Genomic DNA, 26,425 nt, shown 5'->3' with positions numbered 1-26,425 from the left:
CCGAATCTCAATCGGCCGTATACGGCAGTAAAACGAGTGTTCTACGAAAACCCATTTCGTTGAAAATACCTGAAGCGCTGCATAAAAATGAAAGTGGATTTGAGTTAAGACATGTGTCTGCTCTGTTGTGTTAAAATTTAAGAAAATTCCTCGGTTCGGAAAGTTGTTTTATTTTGCGTTACTTTCTCGCCAATATAAGCTTCGCATAGTTCTGCAAAACAACATTTCGTCGAAAATATCTGAAGCGCTAAATAATAATGAAGGCGGATTAATGTTAAGGTATGGCCCTGTTATATTGTGTTAGAATTTAGAAACATTCTTCGGTTCGGAAAGTTGTTTATTTTGCCTTTCTTTGGCGCTAATGTACGATATTCGAAAGAAAATTGTGGTAAACGTGTTTTTAAAAATAAAAAAAAAATAAAAAAAATTATTTCGCCGAAATGACAATGGTTTCCCAACCCATAATGAAAACAACAAATTTTAATAACAATGCGCCATTATGACGTCACACGCACAAAGGTAAACTTAAGAAGAGTGTGGGCAAACTTAGTGAAGGCCTGATATCTAGCACACTTTAAGAATTAAAAGCAAGGCACTGAGAAACTAGAGCAGTGTAAACACTCCACAAGAAGACGTTAACGTATACACAAGACCGTTAATGTTGGGCGAACTTACAATACTTTTATTTCATCGCTTTTATTAATTTACAAAAGATTTCATTTTAGATGTTGTTAGATTTCCAAGGCTGGAAAACCATAATATATACAACGCAACTCACCAAGAAAACGATCTTCCGTTTAAGAAATATTCCCTTATACAAAAAAGCAGCAACAGAACTGGCGCAATGACAATCAGGGTCAGGCAAAAAAGGCGGCATGTTTCGGTAAGTTAATTCACAACGATTACCGAACCATTGTCACATAGAAATCGGGAATTACTTGGAAATACGATGTAGCAGTGCATTTATTGGTTTTACAAGCATACGTGGCCAATCATTACAAAGGATGCAACTTCCAACGATTTTGACCCGGTTTTAGCCTAAAATCCCCAGAAGGTCTAAGGTCGTAAGGTCGAATCTCAACACAGTCAGTATATGGCTGCCAAAGCTATGTTAGGGATTTTCAATAAAATAAATCCCAACCCATTAGGATTTAAACTCATCCTGGTGTTAGTGCTTATTCCAGACCCCAAATATGTAATGTGAAAAAACACTGTCATTCTATTGCCAAATATATTAAAAAAAAAAAAAATGAAAACAAAATTAAAAATAAATAATCATAGGGTTTCACAAGAGTAAAAATGCAATCAGAACAAGTGAAATGAACAAAGGTTAAACAAACTCTGTGTATAGCAGGACCATTCATATACCAATCACATATACTAAACATTTTTTACAGTTTTATAGGCCTTGTTTTTTGCTTAGCCGTGTTTGGGATGATATAATACAGCAGAGCATGAAAGTGTAAATAAAAATGAAAAGTTTGAATAAAAATTACCCCTGGGAAATTTTACCCCGGTTGCCAACCTCTTTGCTAGACTATCAATGCGTTAATTATGTAAGTTTGAGTGGCTTAAGCCAGTGGTTCTTAACATTTTTCCTTGCTGCGCCCCTTTCTAATCACCAACCAATTTTTGCACGCCCTTCTAGAATTGCTTAAATAATTGTGATTTTATTTTTATACAAGTAACCGATAACACAATGACACAATACCCAAACATGAGTTAGTTTTACATTTAATTGAGCAAAGAAATGAATTACAGTAATACATTCTCTGTGTCTGATTCAGAATGCTCACACCCCCCTAGTTCTCGCGCCCCTTGGGAGTGCGTGCACCCCTGGTTAAGAAACCCTGGCTTATGCGATCCGTGACGCGAGACCGACCTACTGTGACGTAACCAACTCTCCATGCTTGCCTGCTTTTGTCAAGCGGGAATTTCCAGCAAATCGAAACCGAAAGGGCTTAAACCCAGGTTTTGACTTGGATTTTCCTAACTTTGTTGCAATGCTTTTCAACATGTTAGGGTGACATAATAAACACCGTAAGGAACTGAAATAGTGGTGGGATTAAGCCGGTTCGCACCGGTTCTATAGAACCGTCTCACGAAATTTTATGAGATCAGCAAACCGGTTAGCATTACTGGTTACTTTAAATAGATTTTTGCATCTTATCTAATACATCGTTTTTTTTTAGATTAAAGTAGCTCACGTGTTTTTTTTTTAAATATGTACTTTCATACTAATTATGTAATAAAAGTACACCAGCTGGTTATAAAATGTAAAGATAATTTCACCCAGAAACAACATTTACCATGTTGTACAGGCTAATTTTAATGGTGAAAAACGAATAGTTTCATCATTTAGTTTTAATTTACTTTACATATCATTTTTGTTGTTTCTAATAATCCCTTGTATGACACAGTGTTAATGTAGCTTTTTTGTAACAGAACCGGCTTTCTTGTAACAGAACCGGCTGAAAAATATGACTTTTGTGATAGAACCGGCTGACAAAAAATTTGAATCCAACCACTGGAGAGGAACAATGTAGGGCTCCCGGTCTCGTACAGATACATGTATATGTAACTTTTTACCGACACATTTTGCTGTAGCTTTGCTTTGCTTTGTCGGGTTATCACGTAAATTTATGACGTCATTGTAGAAAAATGTCATGCTTTTTTAACCATCTTGTTCAAAATTCCTTGTTAGGCTGATTTGCGTTGGTTAACGACGCAAGATTTAGTTTGTGCATTATTTGGGCGACAGCACATTTATATTTCTAGAATTTTTAACACCCAAAAAATGATTTTACTACAACAAAGCGGTTATCCTTAGAAAGCATAATGGACGACAAAAGTTGTATTCCTGACAGCAGTCATTGGAATATAATCTAGCATAACTTTATCAGTTAAAACAGCGTTTCTCAACCGGTGCGCCGCGGCGAACTGGTGCGCCATGGAAGGCTGCTAGGTGCGCCGCGAGCGAGGAAAAAGTATGTCAAAATAATCCAAGATTATTCGGAATAAGACTTTAATGGACAAAATAACGTTTTAGTCTAAAGGCTGGGAGTCCCTTTAAAGATAGGCAACTATAAAACCCATATAATAAAAAAATGCAGCCAATTTAAGATAAATATCGGTACATCTTAAACATGTCGCGCTCGCTTCGCTTCATACGTCTCAAGGTGCGCCCCCAATTGAAAAAGGTTAAGAAAAATTGAGTTAACATATTCTACCGCAGACACCCGCACTTTACGAAAAAAACACCTTTTTATCAAACAAAATGTAAATGGCCTGAATTGGCTGCGGACGCACACCGCGTACCAAGGCGTTTAAGAGGCTCTCAGGCGTCCATCGCTTTTGAAGCAAGCTTTTGTGGAGAGATACGTCCCTATTGACTGTAAACTTCAAACGGGCAAGCAGTTATTCACAACACCACAGAAGACCGCGTTTCGCGTCTTTCCAACCCAATACGAAAACAAGTGGCTATGGAAGCTCTTAGCCTTAAGGATTTTCTTCTTTAAATAATGAAGACCTTTGAATATAATGAGTGTGTTTCATAAACAAGTACCTTTAAAAAAATTCGCGATACAATGCTCACTCTAACATTTAAATCAGCATCAAATCGTAACGCATAAATCAGTTATTCAGACAAGTCAGCAAACAGATGTTTTCTACCGTTTTTTTATCATTTGTATTACAAGGATGTCGATAGTTTTGAACTAGGCTGAACCAAAACGGCAATATCAGGTAGTATAGGCGCCATTTCAATAATAAATTAAATAGTGCAAACAGCTTAAATTTCGTGATCCGAAACGTTAAGTGGTTACTTGGTTAATGTATGAAAGAATATCACAAAAACAACGATACTTTTTTCGCATCGAAAAAGTACATTTTCGCCTAATACCAATGTATCTGATGTTCGAATAGGGATAAAATACTATATTCCAACAACATATGGATAAAAGGTTCAGGCCCTAATTATTATCGCAATCAGAATTAAGTTCTCAAACTAATTTATCGTTAATTGATAAAGTTTCAACAATTTTAATATCATATAAAAAAATCTTATTTTCCCCTAATCGGACCCAACTCCAGAATCGGAACCTTAAATGAAGAGATAGATGGAAAAATTGAAACAAACGTCTACAGGTCCCCCTTAAGTGTGGAAAAACACTATTAGTCGCTACACACACACACATATGTCGGCGTCATCATGCTGTTTAAATATGTTTCCATTCCTAAAATGTCTTGACTCTATTAAACATATTCTCAAAAAAAAAATAGTTAAACATTTTTTACAGGCAAAAATGAGAAAAAATAGGCGAATAAACGTATCATAAAAAATAAATTACATTTTCCATTAACCGCATGCCGAAAAATACGAACGACATCGTACGTCAGCTAGCCTAAAAAAATGAATGACATTTAATACTAAATTTGGTATATCACACATCACCCCATAAAAGTGGACACGTGCTCCGTGTCACGATAATTTCCCCGCCCCAATTTGTACGGTCCTGCGTTTACCCAGTCACGCGGAACGCCCCGAAAGGGAAACTACCGTCATCGTGGCTCGGTTGGGAGAGTGCAATAATCGGCCTTATCTGAATTGGTGTAACAGTCAATTTCTGCCTTGTTAAGTTGTCACATTTTTTGTGACGATGTTTAGCAAAATGCTATTATAACGAATTACCGTGTAAAATGCGATTGAAGTATTGCTGGAGAAACTCTCAAACGAACAAAACCATTAACACATGTCCAAAAACAATGGTTAGCCTATGTTTTGATTTTATTTTTTTCATAAAATGCACAATTTTCAAGCCAAAATAGACAACTTGAAATTAATAAACGAAATGTGATGAAAATAAAAGGTTTAAGAAACAAACATCTAACAAAATACATAAGGCACGTTTCATTTTTTTTGAAAGCTTTTTTTTTGTTTTTTAAAGAGTTATTGATGCACTGTAGGTATAACTTTAAACTTCCCATATAGTAGCTGAAAATACCTCCCTATTTGCTACGCTTAAGCCGCCGGCGAAACAAACGGAATTATAAATATATTTGAAGTTTAAACCATCTGTGGCACTATTTCCAAACAAGAACGTGCCTTTTAATACATTCAACCTTAAACGTATATTGTTAACGCCGAGAAAGTGAATAGACGAGAGTTCGGAAGCTCATTGGACGATTTCAATCTTGTAACGCAAAACAACCCCAACGTTTTAACTCGAATTCTGATTACATATCGTCATTTTGAACTGGTCAAACTGATTTAAAAAGTTGTCATATCAAACTCACCCGCATATACAAAGCATTTGGTGCATCGGTTAAAACAAGGTGGACCACAACTAAAAAGGTGACTAAAATATATTACAAGTGAGCAGACCTATACTGATAATTTAGTTTTTCTAAAATATTTTAACTATACATACAAGGTCAACTAATAAAAACCACGCCCAAAAGTTATAAAGCTTGCTCAAATTAGATGACCTATCGTAAATTTGTAACATTCAAACTACAAAGTCATCTTTTAAATACATCTCAGCGGTTAACCTAGGTCCTTGGTACTGGATTTTCGGTACTGCGCAATATTCACTATACTTGCTACTCGGTATTCGTCTACTTGGTCAAGAATACCTGACTGTGGTTTCCATAGCATTGACCTACCTGCATCTGTAGAGACGGTTGGAGTTGTTGCTACTGGAGTAGTGCTTGTAGTGTTGTCAACAATCGTTAGAGCATCGCCTGGTACTGCAAAACTGGCCAGACTCAAAACTGAAACAGAAAGCAATTTGTCGATGAACAATCGCACTTACTATAGTAGGTGCGGATCCAGTTTTTTTATTCAATTAGGGTGCACGAAAATTTTCAGGGCCGATTTTACTAGGTTACGTAATACGTTATAAATCGTTTAACCTTAAAAACAAATGCTGCTCTCGAACGAACTGGTGTGTAAATATTGAACTGAAGTTAATATAATCGCAAAAAAGAGATTTATTGTTTAAGTTAGCAAAAGGTTTCATTTAAAAGTATAAGTTACGCATAAGGTACACGATTTAACCTATAGCCGACTTTTGTCAACAGCTTTCTAACAATATTTGGCTAAACTTTGTTCATAACGTCGTCCTAAGCCTAAACAATGAAACACAAATATACCCCGGAAAAAAACAACTTTACTTGGACCTTGGTTGTTTAAAAATAACTCAAACAACACAGCCGGAAACACTCACGAATTCCCAACAAATATTTACGATTTACCTATAGTTTTTACCTACGACTTACCTATTAAGGCCAGACAAAACAAAAATCCTTCGCTCTGGGTCCGTTTTCCTTGTGAAGCAGGTTTCATCGTCCGATCTCGATGGCTATCTTTCGCTTTCAGGCCTCGCGCTGAATTACTACGCGACTGAGATAACTAGATATCTCCAGTTTCCGGTTGGATGGGTTTGTTTTATGCCTTGGCCGCACCGAGACACGCGAAACAGCTCAGGTGGCTTTTCAGCGGTCATCCACGAAAGCTAAACCTACGCAAAATATACTCTATTGTTTCTACAATGAAAGATACACACACATATGTGTTCATTCAGCAACTGTGATGTAGCCCTTCTAAAGCTGATTTTTAACCAACGATTACGGCATGCTAGTTGTTGTTCTAGCCTTGTCTTTCTTGCATTATTGGTCGACAGATTCGGTAAGAATGCGATGCCTTTCGGTGTACTATTGTTCGTATTTGTGTATATTCACACTTAAAAAAGGATTTAGGCTAGGTAAAAACTAGGCTTCGGGTAGACCGATATGCCTTTTTTTAACTGCCAATGTGAACAACAACGTTCGCCGCTTAGTTCTTGTCTGGCAAGCTCGCCAACCTAACTAGCGCCACTCGGCTAAAAATTCCACAAAAAAGTCTTGAAATTCCAGTGCTGTCATTTGGTTGACAACGTTTTTCAAGAAGTTTTTCACAATTCGCGTTCAATTGCTAAAAGGCGGCTTCGTTTACGGCTTACATCAAGGCGGTTTGAACTTGGCGTTTAAAAAAGGGGAGGGGTGAACCAAAAATGACAGGTGGTCGGCATAAGCTGCAGTTGCAGGTTAGAAAATAAACAACAGTTTGGGTAAAGAGGTATTAAGTTCTTGTGAGCCCATAGGTTATTTGCACACAACTGAATTTGACATCACTTTTAAGTTTAGTTTTCTGACACAAGCCTTACAGTTTCCAGTAGCCGTTACGTTTTTAACACAGTAGATACTTCAAAGGCAATATAGATGTCACTTGGACATTGACTGGAAAAAACGCTGTTCCAGTATAACTCAGAAAAGGAACTATGGAATAAACCTTTACAAAAGCGCTATTGAATGAAACTGCCAACACAAGTTGTAGCATAATAATATATTCACGAAGAAAATGTATTTACCGAGAAAATGCAACTTTGCACTATTTTTTATTTTGCAAGTTTTTCTTATCCTACATCCATTCAGCAATTATAAATCCTTATTCGTTTACTATATGAAACGGCTAAAACTTGGCACTTTATCTTAACTTGTAGCTGATCTACCGTCGGCCTTAGTTGAAGCATTGGCAGCTAGATACAAACCGCTATTTATTCTCGTTCAACTGTGCCACAGTCCAAGCGTAACCTTGGCTTTTTAAGCTGGCTGTGCCTTTTTCTGAAAAGCGCATTTATTCGACGTTTTTTTCACAAAACGTTAAACTGTGCGATTGGAATCAAATCGTAGTCGGTCGATCCCCCGTTGCAGTAACAACTGACTTAATTCGAAAACTATAAAATTAATATAACTTCACAACGTTTTTTATCATTGTTGAGTATGCTCCAACTTAAGAACTTGTTTAGATGTATACAAATGTGTATAAAAATGGTTTAGAAATTTCAAGTGTTGAACATTTTTTATTTAATTCTATCGGTTTTTCAACACAGACGTTAGCGTCCATTATAAGCGGACGTTTCCATTAATAATATATACATTTATGTGTGTAAACGACACTAAACAAATATTGCCTGAAATACCAGCACTTAACGACAATGCGTTGATTAAATTTCTGACATATTAAAAAATAAAAAATGAGATATTTTCGTTTAATGCTCTGCAATGAAAGGCTCGACAACAAAAAGGTTTATCGTGAGATTTTTCTCACTATTGAAGCACTTCGCTGTAACTTTTTACAACGAGAGGAAAAGTTGTTTCGAGCCGAATCGAATTTTCGTTACAGATCTGTACGACCCATAGAGGCAAATAATCCTGAGCAGACGTATACGGAAACACCCGCTGTCGACTTGATCAAACAATAGCTAAAACTTCAATGTGTGAATTAAAGGTGTGTTTTCATATGTTTTGTTGGTAATTCAAGCTCATTCAGGCAAGACGCTAATTATTACAGGGATGGTGCAGTCGCGTGAAAACCTGGTTGTGTTAAATGGATTAATTATCTTTTTATTCACACCGAGTAAAATAGGATTTGTTCACGCTTAAGTAAAAGACACAATCGCGAAATGTAGAAAACATTATTTGCCTGTGTAATACCGGCTCGAGCCCAAGAAAGTACGGGGTTTGGGAGAAAATTGGGTTAACAGGAACTAGCTACCATTTGGGTCGAAAAAAAAATCTCCCAGCCGCAAGTGAAAGACACAATCGCGAAACATAAACAAAAATTTGTGCTCGACTTTTACTGGCAAAACTCGAGCTCAACAAACTACGGGGATTGGTAGAAAATACTTTTGTTCGGGGACTTTTTGGGGGATTGCATTTAATCACAAAATAGGCCTTTCTCTGGGTGAAAATAACCTATAAAAATGTAAAAAAATCGTGTTTTACATAACAAAACCGGAAAATATTTTTTGTTTTTTAATTTAAACGGCACAAACGCCCAAATCGGAAAATCGGAATACAGTTACCGCGAAAATCGTTTCTGAGCGAATTTTGCGAAAAAACATTTTGCATAATCGACTTAAAAATAATGCAAATCGTTTCGCTTAAAATATTGTCGCAGATCGTGCCATGAATTGCTTTTAACAAAAATCCCGGTAACGTGACCCCAGGGTGTTCGCGTGACATTCGGAAAACACCTCGCGTTTCGAGGGTTAGACATGGGCGATCGACTTTGGCAAATCCCCTACATTCAGGGTTTGTTTAGCGTTTAGTGTAAACACAAGTCTTGCTCCAGTTTGGTTCCTCTCTGTTGGCACATTTTAAGTATCGTCGGCAAGCCAGCATAGGGGCGGATCTGTAGGTTTATTGGTTTGGAGTGAAACGACGTCATAACGTGACAGCATGATACAAGTAAACTAGAAAAACTTTCTGTTCCTGGTCGAAATTGTTCGCCAATTTTTAATTGGAATATGGTTTAAAAACTTTAAAAAAAAAAATATTGGGAAAAGCGTTCGAGACCATTCTACGATCATTTCGTTTAAATCAGTGGTTCTTAACTCGGGGTGGGGGACAACCAATTTTTAGGAGGGCTCGCCCTCTAGTCCAAAATTCAACATGTTAAATTGATTTTGCTGGCTCCATGTTTCGTCTGGTGTTGATTCTTCTTTTTTGCTGGCCTATGATATAAATCAAGTTTGGTTAAATAACTTACACAACTGTAGTTAAATAACTGAAGAAATGGTTCTGACTTTGCGATTTACGAGTTTTGGACTACTAATTTTTAATAGTTTCTTGGTATTTGTACTGTATTTGCTACGTTTTACTAGATTAAATATCTGCGCTAATTACAAAATTTTGGTATAGTCATGCATGATAAGACTAAGGCATGCCTTTAAGAAAGAACGCACTTATATAGTTTACTAAAGCAATAAGTGAGAAGTCCTTGTTTACAGAACCCTTTTGTATTATAATCGGTTTTGTCAATATAGAATTTTCCTTATTTTAGAACGATTTTTGATAAACAAACCAACCTAGAAATTAAAAACATCAAATTTTAGTGTGGTTTAAAATATTTAATGTAAAACCGCGAAATCAATTTATAATTGCAAGTAGAAAAATTAACTTTCAGGGCGAGTTAAGGCAAAACTAGTATCGAAACATAATTTTGTGCCTCGAGTAAACGTGCTCCGAGTAAACCTTTGATAAAACTATGCGAAAAACCGTTACCATATATAATTGCAGCACATCCTCTTTCGATTTTCGTCTAACGGCTTTGAAGAGTAATCCATAGCATTAAATTTTGCCCTGGCGGAACTGAGCTGATCGAAAATCGCGAAGGGAGTTTTTCGTTGTTTCTATGCCCCAAAAGATTCCAAAGGTTTTCCAAGTGATGTCATGTTAGCGGTTGTGCGTCATTTTTGACTTTTTGTGTTTTACTCGGATACGTACCAACCAAAATAGCTTAATAATTACAATTTGCTAAAGCTAATCATGACATAGAGTTAAACTTGCCTTAGCCCTCGAAACCTAAAGACCTAAAGTTGTCAAATTATTGCTTTTCGATGACATTGTCTTAAAATTAAAATCGTTGTGTAAAGTCAATTATTATTGCTACAGATATCAGCTTGGCTGTGTTAATACCAGTAGTGGAATTTCAGTCTTTCATTCAACTGCAGTTCAAAATGTTTATATTTCGGGTTTGAGAAGCTATTTCGCACAGGGTTAAAATAAAACAAACTTGTCTTTCTTTTAAGTGTTTTCTTTTTTAAACCGAAATTGTTTGCGATTCTTTTTCTGTTGGTTTACCCAATCAACAATTGTAACTCGTTAAATTTCCCAATGCGTATTTAAAAAACAAATGTAGTTCTAAATACCTAAACATAAAGTACTATTTTGTTACTATAAACAAACACGTTGGCAATATCTTCGTGCAGTTTATCGTTGCTAAGCCCTTCACTTGCCATTAGGCCGACTCAGACATTACTATACGAAAAGAAAAGTTTGCAGTCTACCGAAATGAATTTATGATTTCATTTCTTGAATGGTTTTCAATTTGTACCAACGCTCTAAGGATATTCAAGAAATTGCAGATTCATGTAAAAGTTTTGAGTATACCAATGTTTTATTAAATAATTACAACTTAATATTTTACCTGCAATAAATTTAGTCTACAAATTAACAAAGAAAAACTTTGGTTGAAGTCAGGAAAATGCGTTTAAAATCTTCTTTTGTAATCACCATTAATAGAACAAAGTTTTGTAAAACCTAATATATACAAATCCTTCAAATTGTCATTTGGTTGGTTCTACGTTTGTTGTAGTGTTGACGTGACATTTCTCCATCACTTTTGCAAATAAACATATTTGCCGATAGTGTAGCGTGTAGCCTATATATAGTTTCAAATTAACCCCTTACAAATGACGAACTATAAGTTTTGGACAAAAGAGTGAAAACACGCTTTTAAATAGGTCACGGGACTTGACTCTCAAAAGGAAAAACACCTTGGAACCCGTCCTTGAAAATCGTGCGCCTAATCTATGCTGCCACCGTGTGGCGTCATTATTCACTTGGAAAAATTGTTTAAAAAATCTTAACGAAACTGCATTGCAGCAAGCCGGTTATTGAAGCACAGTTAAATACATTTGATACCAGAATAGGACTAACCTATAACAGAACTAAGTTTTGAGTCTTACATAACTTGATTGGTTAATTAATTTTTCCCAATCTTATTTATTTCAGTTTGACATAGAAGTTTGACACATTTTGCCGATTCGTTTTTTTAATTTCAGAAGGAACATTTTATAATTTTATTTTTCAATAATCCGCTATTCATTTAAAATTTACAAAAAAAATATTTTTGCAATATTGTTATTGTTTTGTTATTTTTCCTAATTTGTGGCTTGTTTTAAGTAGCGTGTTGTTTTTATCTGGCTTAAATAGAATATGAATTAGGTATAAAACTGTTTAAATATTTACATTGAACATGATTATAATAAATACTAGCCAAACTCTAACGTACATTGCCTCAACCTTAACCATAGCATTGGCATGCAAATTCCACAGTGAGATTTCCGATAATATCGGATCAATTCGATACCCGATACCAATTGGTAATACTGGTACTCGTCCGATACTAGGGTTGTATCAGTGCCGGTCCGATACTAAATAATAACAATTTCAACCAGGGCAGTGATTTAAGAATAAATTTCAAAGCCAAAAAGGTCGAGTAGATCGACAGCATCTTGACTAATACGTTTCAATACGAACTTTTATCATCTTCAGTTAGTGTGGCTGAAAAGCAAATCAAAGCATCACTTATCAGCCACACTAACTGAAGATGATACAAGTTCGTATCGAAACGTCTTAATCAAGATGCTGTCGATCTACTCGACCTTTTTGGCTTTGAAATTTATTATTAAGCTACATTACAGATCCGTGCATAGTGTACCGAAAGGGCAGTGATTATAATGTGAAACTCGTTTTTTTTTTAAAGTGTATTAACTGGGGATAGCTAAACTTCCTAACGTCTAAGCACGTTTTGGCCTAATAAATGGGAAAATTTACCTTATTTATTATTGTTTTAAGCATAGCTATGATGTCATTTAATATCGAATCACACTGCGATTCTTTTTGCTCAATGTATCGGGCATCGGTATTGGGTTAAAGCGTCAAGTATGGGACGTACATAACCGCACTAATTTTACCCTGTCGAACATTACGCCCATATTATACGTCACCAAAGTCCACTGATCCGTGACCGACGCCCACAGCGAAGCTCTGCTGTCGGCCATTTTATTCGATTTACTTAACCTAGCAACAACAAAAATAAACTGGGCTCCAAACATACCCCTTAAAGGTAAACACCGAATCAATAAAAGCAAAAAACGATTTTTTTTTTATCAAGATGGATATAACAACTTTCCGGGAGAGAGCGGTAATGAGTTGCGGGAGTTTTTTTTTAATTAAATAAAATTGAAATGAAAATCATCCCAATTGCTGAGGTTACGATTTTTTTGAAAGAGCACTAATCTGCCATTCGATAAATTGTCGTTTCTTCATTTAGTGTCATGCGAAAAAAATTACGATTTTGTTTGATTTTAAACTACGTTTATTTACTTTTGTACGTTTATTTAATATTCGCAGCAACGCGGCATTTATTGACTAGTGACATGAAAAACATTGAAAATCGACTAGCCTACTTAAGTTTTTGTAAATTAAAAATATGTCACATATAGAAACATATTGATGACACTTTTTTGCTCAAACTATTCTTTATTTTAGGGGTACAATTGAAGCCATCGCAGACTCACCGAATCTGTCGATCAATGATGCAAGCAGAGCAGGCTAGAAAAACAACTAGCCTGTAGTGAGGTTCGAACTCACGACCTTCGGTCAAGCCGGGATTCGGTGAATCTGCAATGGCTTTGAGTGTACTGATGATATGAAAGCCGTAATCGTTGGTCAAAAAGCAGCTTCAGAAGGGATAGATTTCAGTTGTTAACACACATATGTGTGTACATATGTTTCATTGAATGAGTTATTTTAGGGGTAGTTGAATTTTTCTTCACGCCGACCCTTAAAACGATTTTTGATTTTGTAGAAAGTAGGGGCCTCCTATGGAAATTGCTGCTGCTTGCTTTTTGTTCGTCTGTACTCTGTAGGCGCGATTGGATGCTGTTCAATAGCTGCTGTACGGTAAATTATTATAACACAGATTACCAACCTAAATTTTAAGAAAAGTTCTACAAAGTGGAAACAGAGTGGGAGTGATTTAAAAGAACCAGAAAATATTCACCCACATTCCACATTTACTTGAATCACAGAAAGTAAACTTCTTTATAAAACTGATTGGTTGAATTCACGCAATCTACAAACGTGTTGTTGCGTCACAATGCCACGCTCGATTTCGAAACAGCGCTTTGTGCAAACGATTGTTTCACAAGAATGGCTTCGTCACAGTTGCAGAGAAGAACGCAATTCGTACCGATGACCTCAAAATTGACGTCACACAACATACCCACTTAAGCAATCTGCTGCTTTCGGTTCAAAAGTGTGAAACTGAAATAAAAAAACACATTCAAGTAAAAGGGCCGATGCGTTTAATATGTTTAGTTAAACAAATCGTTCTCTTTTCTAAATACTAATATTTCGATGAGACCTTCATTGGCTCCTTAAAACTATTTTAAACATCCCCAAGGTAGCGCCCCAACTTTAGGTCATTTACGGATAATAAGAAATTTTTACTTAATATTGGGAGTTACATTTGCACGTATACGATTTTAATATTCATAAATGTGAATTTTAATATTTAAAAACTTCTGTTCGATATCTTGTTTACTCCTGGAGATATTAGCCGACGTAATTTCGAGCTGCATACTTCCCTAGTGATTTTTCACCGGTGTATATTGTACAAGCAATCTATTATTTCGTATTGTTTTATTATGAGTTGGATCACTGCTTTAAATATTTGTTTTGTTTTTTTTGTTCCACTTGTAACACTCATAATTTCATAAGTTTAGCAATTCCAAGCTGAATACAACAAACAAGAATACAGCAGCCCATCTTGCGGTACAATGATCTAAAAACAAAAATTTTTGAACTTGCTGAGGTGAATAATAGTTCAGTATTTGTCGTTTTCAGCGTTTCCTATCGACAGTTAAAGTTAATGTTTACTGCGATTTTTACCACTCAGGAAGTAGGTCGACGTTGCAAATTCTGCAAACCTTGTGTTTATCGATACAGCATAACGAATTGGTGGCAATCTTAACAGGAGAAAAGGTAACATTTACGTCAAACGAATATTTTCTCTTGCCGCTTCGCTCCACGGCCTTTGCAAATTCAACACAACAAGTGTTTTTGTCCACTATCGAATTTCTCAGCCCAAACCAGTGTTTTCCAAACCGCCATCGAACACTACAAAAGGCACCGCACGAAAAAAAATGTTGTTATTCGACCTTTTTTTAATATTCGACTCAAAACTTTTTTGCGTTTTTATTATTTTAAATCAATGCACTCCTAACAATTTTTTTTTCGTTTCTCGCTTTTTCAATTTCTCATTTTACGTACAATAGGTAAACGAATGCGAAAGGCCTGCGTAATACACATTTGCAAGCGATTAAAAAAACAACTAGAAGGTATGGCCAAAATATATCAGGAGTCCCAAATTGTTAGAGGTACACATGTCACAACAGCACAACCCTCTCGAGACAACATCTGATGGTTGCTTCTTGGGACTTCCACAGCAAACAGGCAAATAACCGCCGGCCAATATATTGCTATTTCTCCTTGTAACCGATATGTAGTAGGTTCGGGTGCCTTTGCTTTATCAACACGGCTTTGATGTTTTTTCAGCGTCAGCTCAAAGGTTATTTGGCGAGTTGAGCAGTCCCTGGTGTTTTCGTAATTTGAGCTTTTGCCGGTTTCGACTCATAAAACAAATGGCGACCACGTCGCTGCTAAAAATTAGTCGATTCAGACATTCAAGATGTCTAGCAGCAATAGTTTGTTTTTGTTCCTGATGTCTTAAGCATTGGCATGTCACAAACAGTTTCTTAAATCTTATTGCTGACTAATTTTTCAAAAATATGATAGAATCGCTTATGAATCAAATCACGGGTGCCATATTATCATTTCACCTTATAACATATCTACAAACGTCGCCTTAGTTTGAATCAAAGTTAAGTGCAACTATTAATATCAGCAATATGATATATTTTTTTCCAATATTATTGGTAATTATCACGTTTTCCAAAGGGACTAAATATTAGAAGCAATGTACAAATGTATAACATTGATTTGGCTGCAAGTTTAATCAAAACCGCTTTACATGGGGTATATAATGAATCAAATAAGCAAAGTAGATTAATTGTAACATACTGTAAAATGTCATTGGTTGCTTCAGTGCAAACAAACCACGTGACGTTAAAGGCACCTTGTTTATGTGATCATAGAAACTTTCTAATAATTTCTTAAAATTGCGATTGCGCACTATCAAATTGAACACGATGCGCTTCCTTAAGTTAACAATCTCCACATCAAAATAAAAACGAACTTGGTCATGTCATGAAACTCACTAATGCAACACGTCGTTAGTACAAAAGGCACCGCCAAGCATACACACCGTCTGTGCCTTATTTGCATTGCCAGATCGAATTGCAAAGAAAGTTTGTTTAGCAAGACTACAGACGTTATCGAAGATTGTGCAAGAAACCGGGCGTCTAGAAAAAATCGTTTTTTCTTATGCGTTGAAGTAATAAAAGCTCGCGCTATTCTATTTTAGCGGTCACCGTAACGCAGCATGTCAATGCAGAATGTATACAGCATGCTCGTATTTCATAAGCCATAACTCACAGTTGTTTAAATAATAGAAAATGTATTTATTGTTCAGAACAGAATTGTGTAAATAATCCCAGTTACATATTTTGTAAAAATGTAGATTTTGATACAATTTAGTTATCAGAAGGAAAAGGGTGAAAAGGTCGTTGTCTCGGCTTGTAGTCAATACCTTAATCATCCTTGTTTTGCAAGCTAAATCTAAAATATATAACTCAATAACGAGTTTTTCGTGCAATGTTATAAAATCAACATGTTGTTTAGTCAAGCGTTTAATGGAATTTGATTAACAATTGTGTTGTATGACTTAAGTCAATGACTTGACTCAAGTGCACTTAATATACTTTTTTCAAATGACTTGACTTGACTTGATTCATTTGGGAAAAATGACTTGACCAGACTTTTTTAATGAAAAATATATTTTTATGAAACTTGGGTTATATATCCTAATTTTTTACATAAAACAATTTGCTTGCTATATGGGTTTTGCTCATAATCAAGCTAGTTTACCAATTTAAGTAGTTTAACGTTTAATTTTATGACAATGATGTGACTTATAATTGACTTGGTATAATTATGACTTGACTGGAACTTGGCTTGTAATTTATTTGAAACAACTTGACTTGGACTTAAGTTATTTTTTCAAATGACTTGACTTGGACTTAAGTCATATCAAAATGACTTGTTTCCAACACTGACAGTTTATTAGACATTTTACAAAATTCCGAATTAATTCCGCATCCATACACCACATGAACTCAAACGTCTAAACAGGGTTAAACCGACATTACTGCAAATGTCGGTTCGAATAACATATTTAGTAATTTTCTGTCGACCGTCGAATGACTCCGCACAACTTAGATTTGCAGCTATTCTTTGTATTTATTTGAGTTGGAGGTTGGGCTCTATTTGTTCTTCAGGCCAATTCGCGAACTTCGGCCGGGTCCGTCGTATCATTGTTCGCCGAATATACAAAGAAATTTATTAAATTCACTAAACTGCTTGAAGTCCGCCAGCTTCGTAGCATTTCATGAAAAGGCACTTGAAACAATTGTTAAGTAAATCAACCTATAAATTTTGATTATATAGACTAATATTTTGCTAAACTAAAAAAAACATAACAAGTTATAGGGTACACTATGCACGGATCTGTAATGTAGCTTGATAATGAATTGCAAAGCCGTTTAGGTAGATCGACATCATCTTGATTATAACGTCACATTAACTGAAGATGATACAAGTTCGCATCAAAACGTCCTAATCAAGATGATGACGATTTACTGAAACTCTTTTGCTTTGCACATCATTATTAAGCTACAAAACAAATTAGATAAACTTTAGTAAGCGTTAGAAAGGCGGTTTAGTTTAAAATTTCGATAACATGTTGTTTATAACTTGCATTCCACTTGATTGACTGTAGACAGTATCTTTCTAGACAATAATTTAGGTTGCATGTAGGCACGCTTTCCGAAACAAAATGGAGGACTCTAAAGAAACGGAAATCGTAAGTAAATATTAGGTTTAGATGTTTCTAAATGAAACCTAAGGTAAAACTAAGAATATTATGCATTGTAAACCATTTATTGTTTGAGAGATTACGACGCTGTTTCAAGTTAGGCCGCGCGAACGGCAAACTTCTTTGAAGTCTAGGATACAGCATTTAGAAGCAGTTCGCTTTCCCTCAGTCAATCAGCCTTGTCAGGCATTTACTCGCATTTATCTTGGGTTTCAATTACGGCGCTGGTCTAGAATCTTACCACAACGAACATTTTTTGGGTAAGGCTGCGGGTTAGCGCTTGGGTTTGGGTGGGTTAAGCATGTCATTATCAAATAATAATACTTGACCCATCCCCACCCAAACACTAACTGACACCATAACTAACCCAAATATTGTGCGTTGCTTTAGTAATTGTTTTAACGCTGTGGTAGGATTCTAGACCAGCGCCCTAATTACTGCTTACAAGTTTATCCTACATTGATGCAGTGGTCTTTGTAGTTGGTCTGCAAAAACACAGCGTTTTGCAGAACAGAAAGCCTTGCAAGTTTCGCGCCTGGCAGCAGTATTTCCTTGAGGTCAAATGTTTTAATTGGAATGATTTGTTACGAGTAAAGTCCTAACTTATAAAAGTCACCTATACATTTGAAAGTCACCTATGCATTTTTGTCAAATACATTTTTGTTAACATTAGCAACATCATTTATGTTTATTCAGTAAACTATTTTAATATTAAATTCAAGCTGAACAATTTCACGTGTTCAAGGGTAAACTATGTCATACTTCACTTAAACAATTTTCGTCAATCCAGCTTTATTTTGCCCAAACACCTATGCGAGCGAGTAATATTTTTAAAGTATGTGTTGCCTGTTAAAGCTATTTAAAAAACATCACTTTTAACTCATTAGATGCTCTTTTGTTCCCATAAAAGGATATATAAAGTTGTAGTCTAAACTTAAATAGAGTTTAATAAGGATTAGAGTTGCTGCAGCCCCTAATTTTCCATAAAAAATAATTTTGGCTTTATTCAATGGTTTAAACACGTATTAGCAAGAAAAAAGAGGAAAAAATACAGTGCTAACAAACTTAAAACGTGGCTCATGCAATTACTCATTTGTCTTATACTTTATTCCAAAAATATATCTAATGACTAATGAGAAAGAAATGTCGTAGCAACCGAAAATGCTTATACTCGAAGGCAGAATCAGTACATAAATCATTTCTTGAGCCAAACACGTAGCATTTCGATGTTATTTCGAACGTAAACTGCTTGTGTCAGTTCCAACTTCTGCAAATCAAAAGAACTAACTTGCATTCAGTAACTATAAGTGTAGAAAGAGTAAGTACGATGATTTTAGCTGGCGTCGAAAAACGACGAATATGAATTTCAATCTTCATTTTCACAGAAAAATTCTCTCTTTGGATCGATTTGTCTTCTGTGTTCTGGAGGATTTGCATTTTTTGTGGCGGGTTTTCATTTCGGCGTTCTTGGACCCGTCATTCCGGCACTCAACCAGATGTACAACGAAACCCACACTGTAAGTAACAAGCCAGTGATAATCGATTCAAATATCAAAAAGAACATTGAAGAAACAGAAAAAAATCTGTACGTGAACTATCGACACCTCTCGACACTTAAGAAAACATGACATGAACCTACAATTTTAGAAAAAAACAGCCTATATTTACCTTTACATTTTGTTGTAATAATGCAATGTTAATATGTCCAATTCTTGGTATATTATTCCGACACCGGATACATGACACTTTGGGCAAACGTACCAACATCCGATCCGATAGCAAATGACGTAATTACTGTAGACACACAGGAATAAAGTATCTAATTAAAAGGTAACCATGTGATATTTTAAACGTTAGTAGGTCGAGATTTCCTTTGTTCGTTACAAGGTTATTTAATTTCAATTTAATTACTATTTTCATTAAAAGTACGTTTTATATCTCCATCTACCAATGCTGCAATGAATTAAGCCAATGACTTGACTTAAGTGAACTTATATTACTGTTTTCAAACCACTTTACTTAACGTGACTTACATCTTTTGGAAAAAGTGACCTAACTTGACTAAATCCTTGTGATAAAATGACTTCTTGCACTGTAGTCATTTTGTCAAATAACTCGGGTTGAAATTATTATTTTTTTGGCAACTTTTACTCCTAAAACAATTTTTTTTTAGTATATTGCGTTTTGATTATTTTCTGCTTATTTATTTCACATAATCGAACGATATTACCAATTATATTAGTTTAAAGTTTTATTTTTATGTCAATGGTTTGACTTTTGACTTGCTTTAATAATGACTGGTACTTGACTTGGGCAACTGATGACTTGACTGGGACATTACTTGGTATTTTTACAAAATACTGGACTTTAATTTAATAAATATTTAAATGACTTAACTGGTCTTAATTTATGTCAAAATGGCTTATTTGCAACACTTTCATCTACTAAAGTCCAGATACGGAAAACATCTTACAGAAGATACATGGTTGGCCCTTCTAACCCTCTCAATTTCAATATTGGTCGCTGGTGGTTTCGTCGGCGGTATCACTTCAAAGTTCTTTCTGACGATCTTCTCTCGAAAGCATTACCTCCAGCTGTCTCACGTCATCAACATCGTCGGCCTGCTTCTCATGGCATTGGTGGGTGGGCTCACGAAATCATATGAAGTCATGATCATTGGGAGATTTGTGACCGGAATACCAATTGGGATTTATTACGGTGAGCTTTTTCAACTTTTTTCATATAATTCAGATTTTTGATATTTCATGGCTCTGTTTTTACACCTACATTTACGTTTACATCTGTGCCATGTTTAGAATGTCATGAGGGGCCTACGGATTGTGAGATTGAACCAAATCTCTTTAAGTTTTAAAGCATTATACGGCATGGATAACTAAACCTTTTGTTCGTATTACTTTAGAAGCGTTTTGTGGCACTAAGAAGGGCTGTTGAGTCAGTTAAAATTAACCCGAGTCTAACTTCTGCCAAAACTTCGATTTCGTCGAGTCCCGCTACGACGATGCCTTTATTTCACCCATTTACGTAACTAAATTAAGGCGGATATACAGCAACACACTTATAGGGATGTCATACATCTCGTCTACCAACAATACATGATTGGAAAATATTCTACAATATGCCATTCCACCTTACCAATTTAGAGTTTGTGGCCTTATCAGTTTCAAAACATTGTACTGCACATGCGTATACGTAAACTGCTCTATAGAAAAAAAAATAGTTGATGAAATGCATTAATACTTACGTCAATACAGAAATTCCATTTACCATTTTAGTTCACAAAATCGACGTATTGTTTCCTGATGTAACTGGTGCAACTCTCCAACAGTAAAAGTTTAGGTTGTTATTCGTGTCGTAATGTCGTATTACATGTGAACTAATCACCAAAACATTGTCTAACAGCTTTGATTCCGATGCTGATGGTTGAAATGAGCGCTCCAAGCAAAAGAGCAATGTGGCAAAGCAGTGCGGCAGTTGCCATTACCGTTGGACTGCTATTTGCTCCTGCAATTGCACATCCCAAGGTAATATGGTTTCACGAGATGCCATTAAAGTGCCTAATGATTCCTATGAGGCTTGTTTTATTTTACTGTAATTCAGGGGATCCCATCTTTTTACGATCGCGTACCACTTGGACGCTCTGTACTGCCACGCGTACCACTTCTTGCAGAACAACTAATTTGAACCAATCATATTTTTATCTTACAACTAGCATTTTGTAGATTAAGATATAAAACAGCAGTTCATATCTATCAAGAACAATCATTTGACATAATTAAAGGTTGGGAACCCCTGCTGTAATTAATAAAGCGATAAAAATTTCCAAGTTAGCCACTTTAAAAGCAAAAAGGGGACCTTTACTCGGTTCATAAATACTATAGAAAGCTTTCTATTATTACTATTAATACGTTGAAACGGTACATACTCATACGCATACGTGTACAACAACTGTGGTCTAGCACTTCATGGTCGTTTTATGATTAACTTTAACGGCCTACATAGTATACTGTTGATAGACTAACCGAATCATTGATCTTATGGTTATTTTTTGCTTTGCTCTTCTCTGAATCTGTCTAGCTCCGTTAGTAGAGCGACGGCCCAGGTATGGCAGGACGTCGTGACTTCGAACCTCACGGCCGACTAGTTAGTTTTTCTAGGCTGCCTTGCTTGCTTCTGGATCGACTGATTCGGTTAATCTGTTGAAGGCTTCCGGTGTACTATTCATACGTTCACAAATTACACTCTCATAACAACAGAACACTTTGCACTACCTCAGTCAGTTTCATTTATTGTAAATTGACTTAACCAACTTGAAACAAATGCAGGCACTGGGAAATATCGACAGGTGGCCGATACTCCTGGGCATTGGAGCAATTCCCTCAGTGATATATCTCGTCTTCAGCATATGGATCCCAGAATCACCTTACTACTTGATCCGAGAAGAAAGGCAAGAAGAAGCAATGGAGGCGCTGAGGAAACTAAGGAAGGGAAACGACGTAAGTTTGCACTGGAGATACTTTAAACAACTTAGAGGGGCGTTAAAACGGTGACTGTTGAAATGTTATGGTTAAAAGTAAACAATTTTTGTGTTGATAACATTTAAATAGGAAGAAGTGCTATTTTGCCATTTAGTAGAAAAATGCTAAAACATCCTTCTGATAAAACAAAATTAAATACTTTTGAATTAATTTGTTTAAAACAATTTGATCCATGTTCCATATCAACTTTTTAAACGCATCTTTAAATATTTGCGTTTGGTTACTTATAGGATAACTAAAAAATCATCCCCATATGTTCAAAATTCAAGGGTGGACTTAAACAAGAAATGTTGGACATTGAGACTGAAGTGAATTCGACAACCACCATTGTTGGAATTAAGGAAATGCTGACAACCAAGCAGTACAGGTTTGTTTCTGCTTTGGATACATTCTTCTCAAACAAACTAGTAATTCGCATTTTCGTAGAAAGAAAGAAACCGAGATATGTGCGCGATGAAGCTCAGGCTTAAGCAAAGGCGTCGCGATACTACTAAATAGAAACAAAGTACTTAATTTCACTTTTTTTTTAAAGACGAATAATGACTCGCTTTCTGTTTTGAGCATTGCGCCTACTTGTGATGCGATTATGGGGAAGCAGAGTTTGCAACATATACCCGGTAAAAATTTTCACTTTCAAATGGGTTATGAATTTTTCAAACGGTAGCATTACGTCACTAAGTTACATCAAAGCGTGACGTCATTACGAAGTAGTCTTAAAAAACTACACAGATGGGTTATTTTGTTCCAGGCTGGAGAAATATTGCTTTCAATGCAAATTCATTTGAGCAAAGCAATAAAATACGTCCTGATATTTGCTTTCCAAAATTTTAATTATCGTTTGTGCAATGAGACACACGGCGCCTTTGGGTCAATCGAAGTGCCAAAACATCGTACTCACGTAGTTATAATTGGCAAAACATTCAGTTTTGGAGGGTCATGGCCAAACTTCCCCACTGCTGAATCTGCCCCATGTTTAAAACAATTGTTTTTTGTTTCTTCCACTCTTTGTACAGAAACCAGCTGATCGCCGTGTGTGTCATTTACGCCGGTTTTATGCTGAGCGGAGTCAACAACTTTGTTTTCTACACCGACCTTGTGTTTCTGCAAGCCGGTATATCACAGGAAAACGTCACTTACTGCACGATCGGAGTCTTTTTCTTGCAATTTCTTGCGGGTCTTATCGGGGTATGATTTGCAGTTTGCGTATTTAGTAAAGCGCTAACCCCCAAAATTGTACTTTTGCCTTACGTAAATGCCACAAAACTCTCTCTCCTTCTAAAATATGTTTTAAGTGTATCTTTTCCCATTTTGTTAAAATAAGTTTACCCTGGATGTACCGTGATTCTCATCGTAGCAAGTTAAAAGAACGTTTGACCGACTAAAAGTATACAAACACATTTCTTTGTATGTAGGAGAGTCTTTAGAGTCTTTGTTATATAAAAATATTCACGTTTTTAAGTAAAATTACGACGTAACTTTTTGCGTAACGTTTTCACGTAAAGTGACGTCATCCCTATTTTTTTCATGCTTACTTCAAACCTCTGACAGTCGAACAAAATTTTTTTTTTTCAGATTTACTTGGTTAAGCGGTTCGGCGCGTACAAGTTGAACATCGGTGCGTCTATCACGATCATCATTGCGCTCACGACATTCGTGATCAGCCAAGCAACTTTTCATCTTACTCCCAACGTCATGCCGATTGTCGCCATCGTGGCCACAGCAACTTATCTTGTCGGGTGAATATAAACTAATAAGTTTCAAACAAGGTGTCAACAAACTACGGCCTGCCGGTTTAATTGGCCCGCCGGTTTATTCCTAAAAAATGGTTATGCCGGGCAGGCTAGAAAAACAAATAGCCTGCAGTTTTATCTAGTCGGCACTCCTCTGAGCCCGTGCAGCTCAGTTGGTAGAGCGACGGTCCCGGTATGGAATGAGTTCGTGAGTTCAAACCCCCCTGCAGGCTAGTTGTTTTTTCTAGCCTGTCCTGACTTCACATCATTGATCGACAGGTTCGGTGAATCTGCGATGGATTTGTGGTGCACATAATATATGGTGGCATTCACTAGTTTTTTTTTTTTTTTTTACAAATCAAATGATCTGAGGCATTATAGTCAGAAAAAAGGGGAAAACATTTTTGTTAATGATATTAAACGGCCATTTACATTAACCTATTAGATTCCATTTTTCTTTTGAGTAACCATATTTCAATTTTATCAACGTGCGAATAATTTGTAGAAACATCTATAGGCGCTTCTAACAAACGCTTTCCCCTTTTGTTGAACAAAAAATCATGAGTTAAGGTCAAGTTACGTTTCCCCAAGGTTACTTAAGTCTAGTCTAATATTTGTCTATTAAACGAACTTGAGTCGATTCACTCTATTCAACGTAAATGTCAAACACATTGAAGCAACAAACGCCACAACGTTAAAGGTCTTTTCAGAACTTTTCCAATCTGCCTTTTATTGATTCCAAACTTTGCGTTTTGTGCAGGCTTTACGGCGGAATTCATCTCGCCACCCTCGTGCTAATCGGTGACGTCACAACCGAACCGACACGCCCCACTGCGTTTGGATTGGGCGCTTTCGTACTTTGGCCTTTGTCATGGCTGGTCGGTTTTGTACCTCCATATTTGCAGGTTTGCTAGACCTTTTACTTTAAGTTGCATAATATCGATATCTATTCAATATTGGATGCACACAATATGTATGTTAGCAACTGTGATCTAGCCCTTCTAAAGCTGTTTTTGACTAATGATTACGGCTTACGTATCATCAGTACATCGAAATCCATCGCAGATATCGTATACTGTAGACTCCTGTCAATGTGAAGTTGCTTGTACTAACAGCATTGGCGTATGGTTGGTTCTCGACTCGCTCCTGAGCCTGTATAGCTCAGTTCGTAAAGCGACGGTCCCACTACGGCCGAAGTTCGTGAGTTCGAACCTCACTGCAGACCAGTTGCTTTTCTAACCTGCCCTGCTTACATAATTGATCGACAGATTCGGTAAGTTTGAGATGGCTTTCGGTGTACTATCGATATAAATGTATATCCACACTCTGGTACACATGTCGTAAGAGTTATTATGATTTATGTTCACATATCAAGTTATAATTTATGAGCTAAGTTTTAAGCACGATTATGCATCTCTACCACTAGGGTTATCACTGTGAAGGAAACTTTTTTTTCAGTAAAATATGTAATGGGAACAAGTTGGGAAATCCGTGGCCACCTTTCCCCGTGAAATTAGAAAAAACGGTTTTCTTTTATTCAGATATCATTGGGAGCTTACTCGATGACCATTTGGCTTGGGTGCACAATCTTGTATCTTATATTCCAACTGGCTTTTCTCCCAGAAACAAAGGGAAAAACACAGGATGAAATTCAAGCTCACTTTAAATGAATTGCCAAGTTCTTGATAAACGTCTTTATGTATTCAACAACCGCTTTGATAATCATGAAATAAACTCTACGCCAAACTTTAATCTGGCAAAAGCGAAGATGCACAAGTTGATTTTGAAAATATCTTAGCTGCTTAAACCTATAATACAAGTATATGCCTTTGTCTTTCAATATAACTGCGGCAAAAATGAAAGTAATTGCAAGCAGTATTTTACAAAGCTTGTGGCGAAAAATCTCTGGAACGCTCGTTCACCTATCAAAATAGTAGACTATGTGTTCCTATAACCTTAAATACTTAGGATTATACGGTTTGTCGCAATAAAAAAGGGTTAGAAGCTACTGTTATAATAATATTAATAACTTGTTTTGTTTTAAGTTAATCTGCAAAGCATTTGTCATTTATATTGCTCTTTCGTCATTCATCTTATTACTGCTATTAGTGTTCATGCTTAGGTCTATGTTTATTAATACTATTTTCTATGTTTTTTTGGCTTTTTAGTGTCTATTTTCCTTTGTGTATTTTCGTTTGTTGTTCATAGTATTGCACCTATTAAATTCAAATCTGCTTTAAAATCGGCAATTTCACCTTTTTGCAAGTTGTGAAGGTGTATTTCTGCTTTAGGTATAACATCCGACACATGTTTAAATGTGTAGAAAAACTCTTGCCAGATATTTACACCTATACCCGATATTTGGGACAGAAAGTTTGGTTTGGATAGCACATGACGTCAGACCTATGCCC

The 26,425-nt window shown here is 36.1% G+C and overlaps 2 protein-coding genes across 4 annotated transcripts in view; one reads left to right on the top strand and one right to left on the bottom strand.

Moving 5' to 3' along the window:
* The window catches only part of LOC146145736 (uncharacterized), a 60,376-nt gene extending 53,430 nt beyond the window's left edge, over nucleotides 1-6,946 (bottom strand). For all 3 annotated transcript variants that reach the window (XM_083389833.1, XM_083389834.1, XM_083389835.1), the window contains exons 1-2: nucleotides 6,280-6,946; nucleotides 5,665-5,772 (exon numbers count right to left, since the gene is read on the bottom strand). In XM_083389833.1, coding sequence (XP_083245959.1) covers nucleotides 5,665-5,772; nucleotides 6,280-6,346 — 175 coding nt within the window. In that variant the 5' untranslated portion in view covers nucleotides 6,347-6,946. The remainder of the gene's footprint in view (nucleotides 1-5,664; nucleotides 5,773-6,279) is intronic.
* A 9,361-nt stretch (nucleotides 6,947-16,307) lies between these two features.
* Nucleotides 16,308-26,286, top strand: LOC146145735 (solute carrier family 2, facilitated glucose transporter member 5-like). The gene is made up of 10 exons (XM_083389638.1): nucleotides 16,308-17,716; nucleotides 19,114-19,245; nucleotides 20,179-20,446; nucleotides 21,149-21,270; nucleotides 22,072-22,242; nucleotides 22,554-22,651; nucleotides 23,298-23,469; nucleotides 23,857-24,020; nucleotides 24,775-24,919; nucleotides 25,556-26,286. The coding sequence occupies exons 1-10, from the start codon at nucleotides 17,690-17,692 to the stop codon at nucleotides 25,682-25,684; spliced, it is 1,428 nt and encodes a 475-aa protein (XP_083245764.1). The 5' UTR covers nucleotides 16,308-17,689; the 3' UTR covers nucleotides 25,685-26,286.
* Nucleotides 26,287-26,425: the final 139 nt, after the last annotated feature.

The sequence above is a fragment of the Ascidiella aspersa genome, chromosome 5, assembly GCF_963924565.1.
Source record: "Ascidiella aspersa chromosome 5, kaAscAspe10.2, whole genome shotgun sequence".
In the NCBI taxonomy this organism is placed as follows: Eukaryota; Metazoa; Chordata; class Ascidiacea; order Phlebobranchia; family Ascidiidae; genus Ascidiella; species Ascidiella aspersa.
This window is presented reverse-complemented; position numbering and strand designations above follow the sequence as displayed.

Excerpts from the sequence above, each read along its gene's own strand:
- LOC146145735 (XM_083389638.1), top strand. The coding sequence starts at position 17,690 with ATGGAGGACTCTAAAGAAACGGAAATC. Across the intron at positions 22,652-23,297 it reads CTGACAACCAAGCAGTACAG|AAACCAGCTGATCGCCGTGT; the intron begins GTTTGTTTCTGC and ends CTCTTTGTACAG. Across the intron at positions 23,470-23,856 it reads TTCTTGCGGGTCTTATCGGG|ATTTACTTGGTTAAGCGGTT; the intron begins GTATGATTTGCA and ends TTTTTTTTTCAG.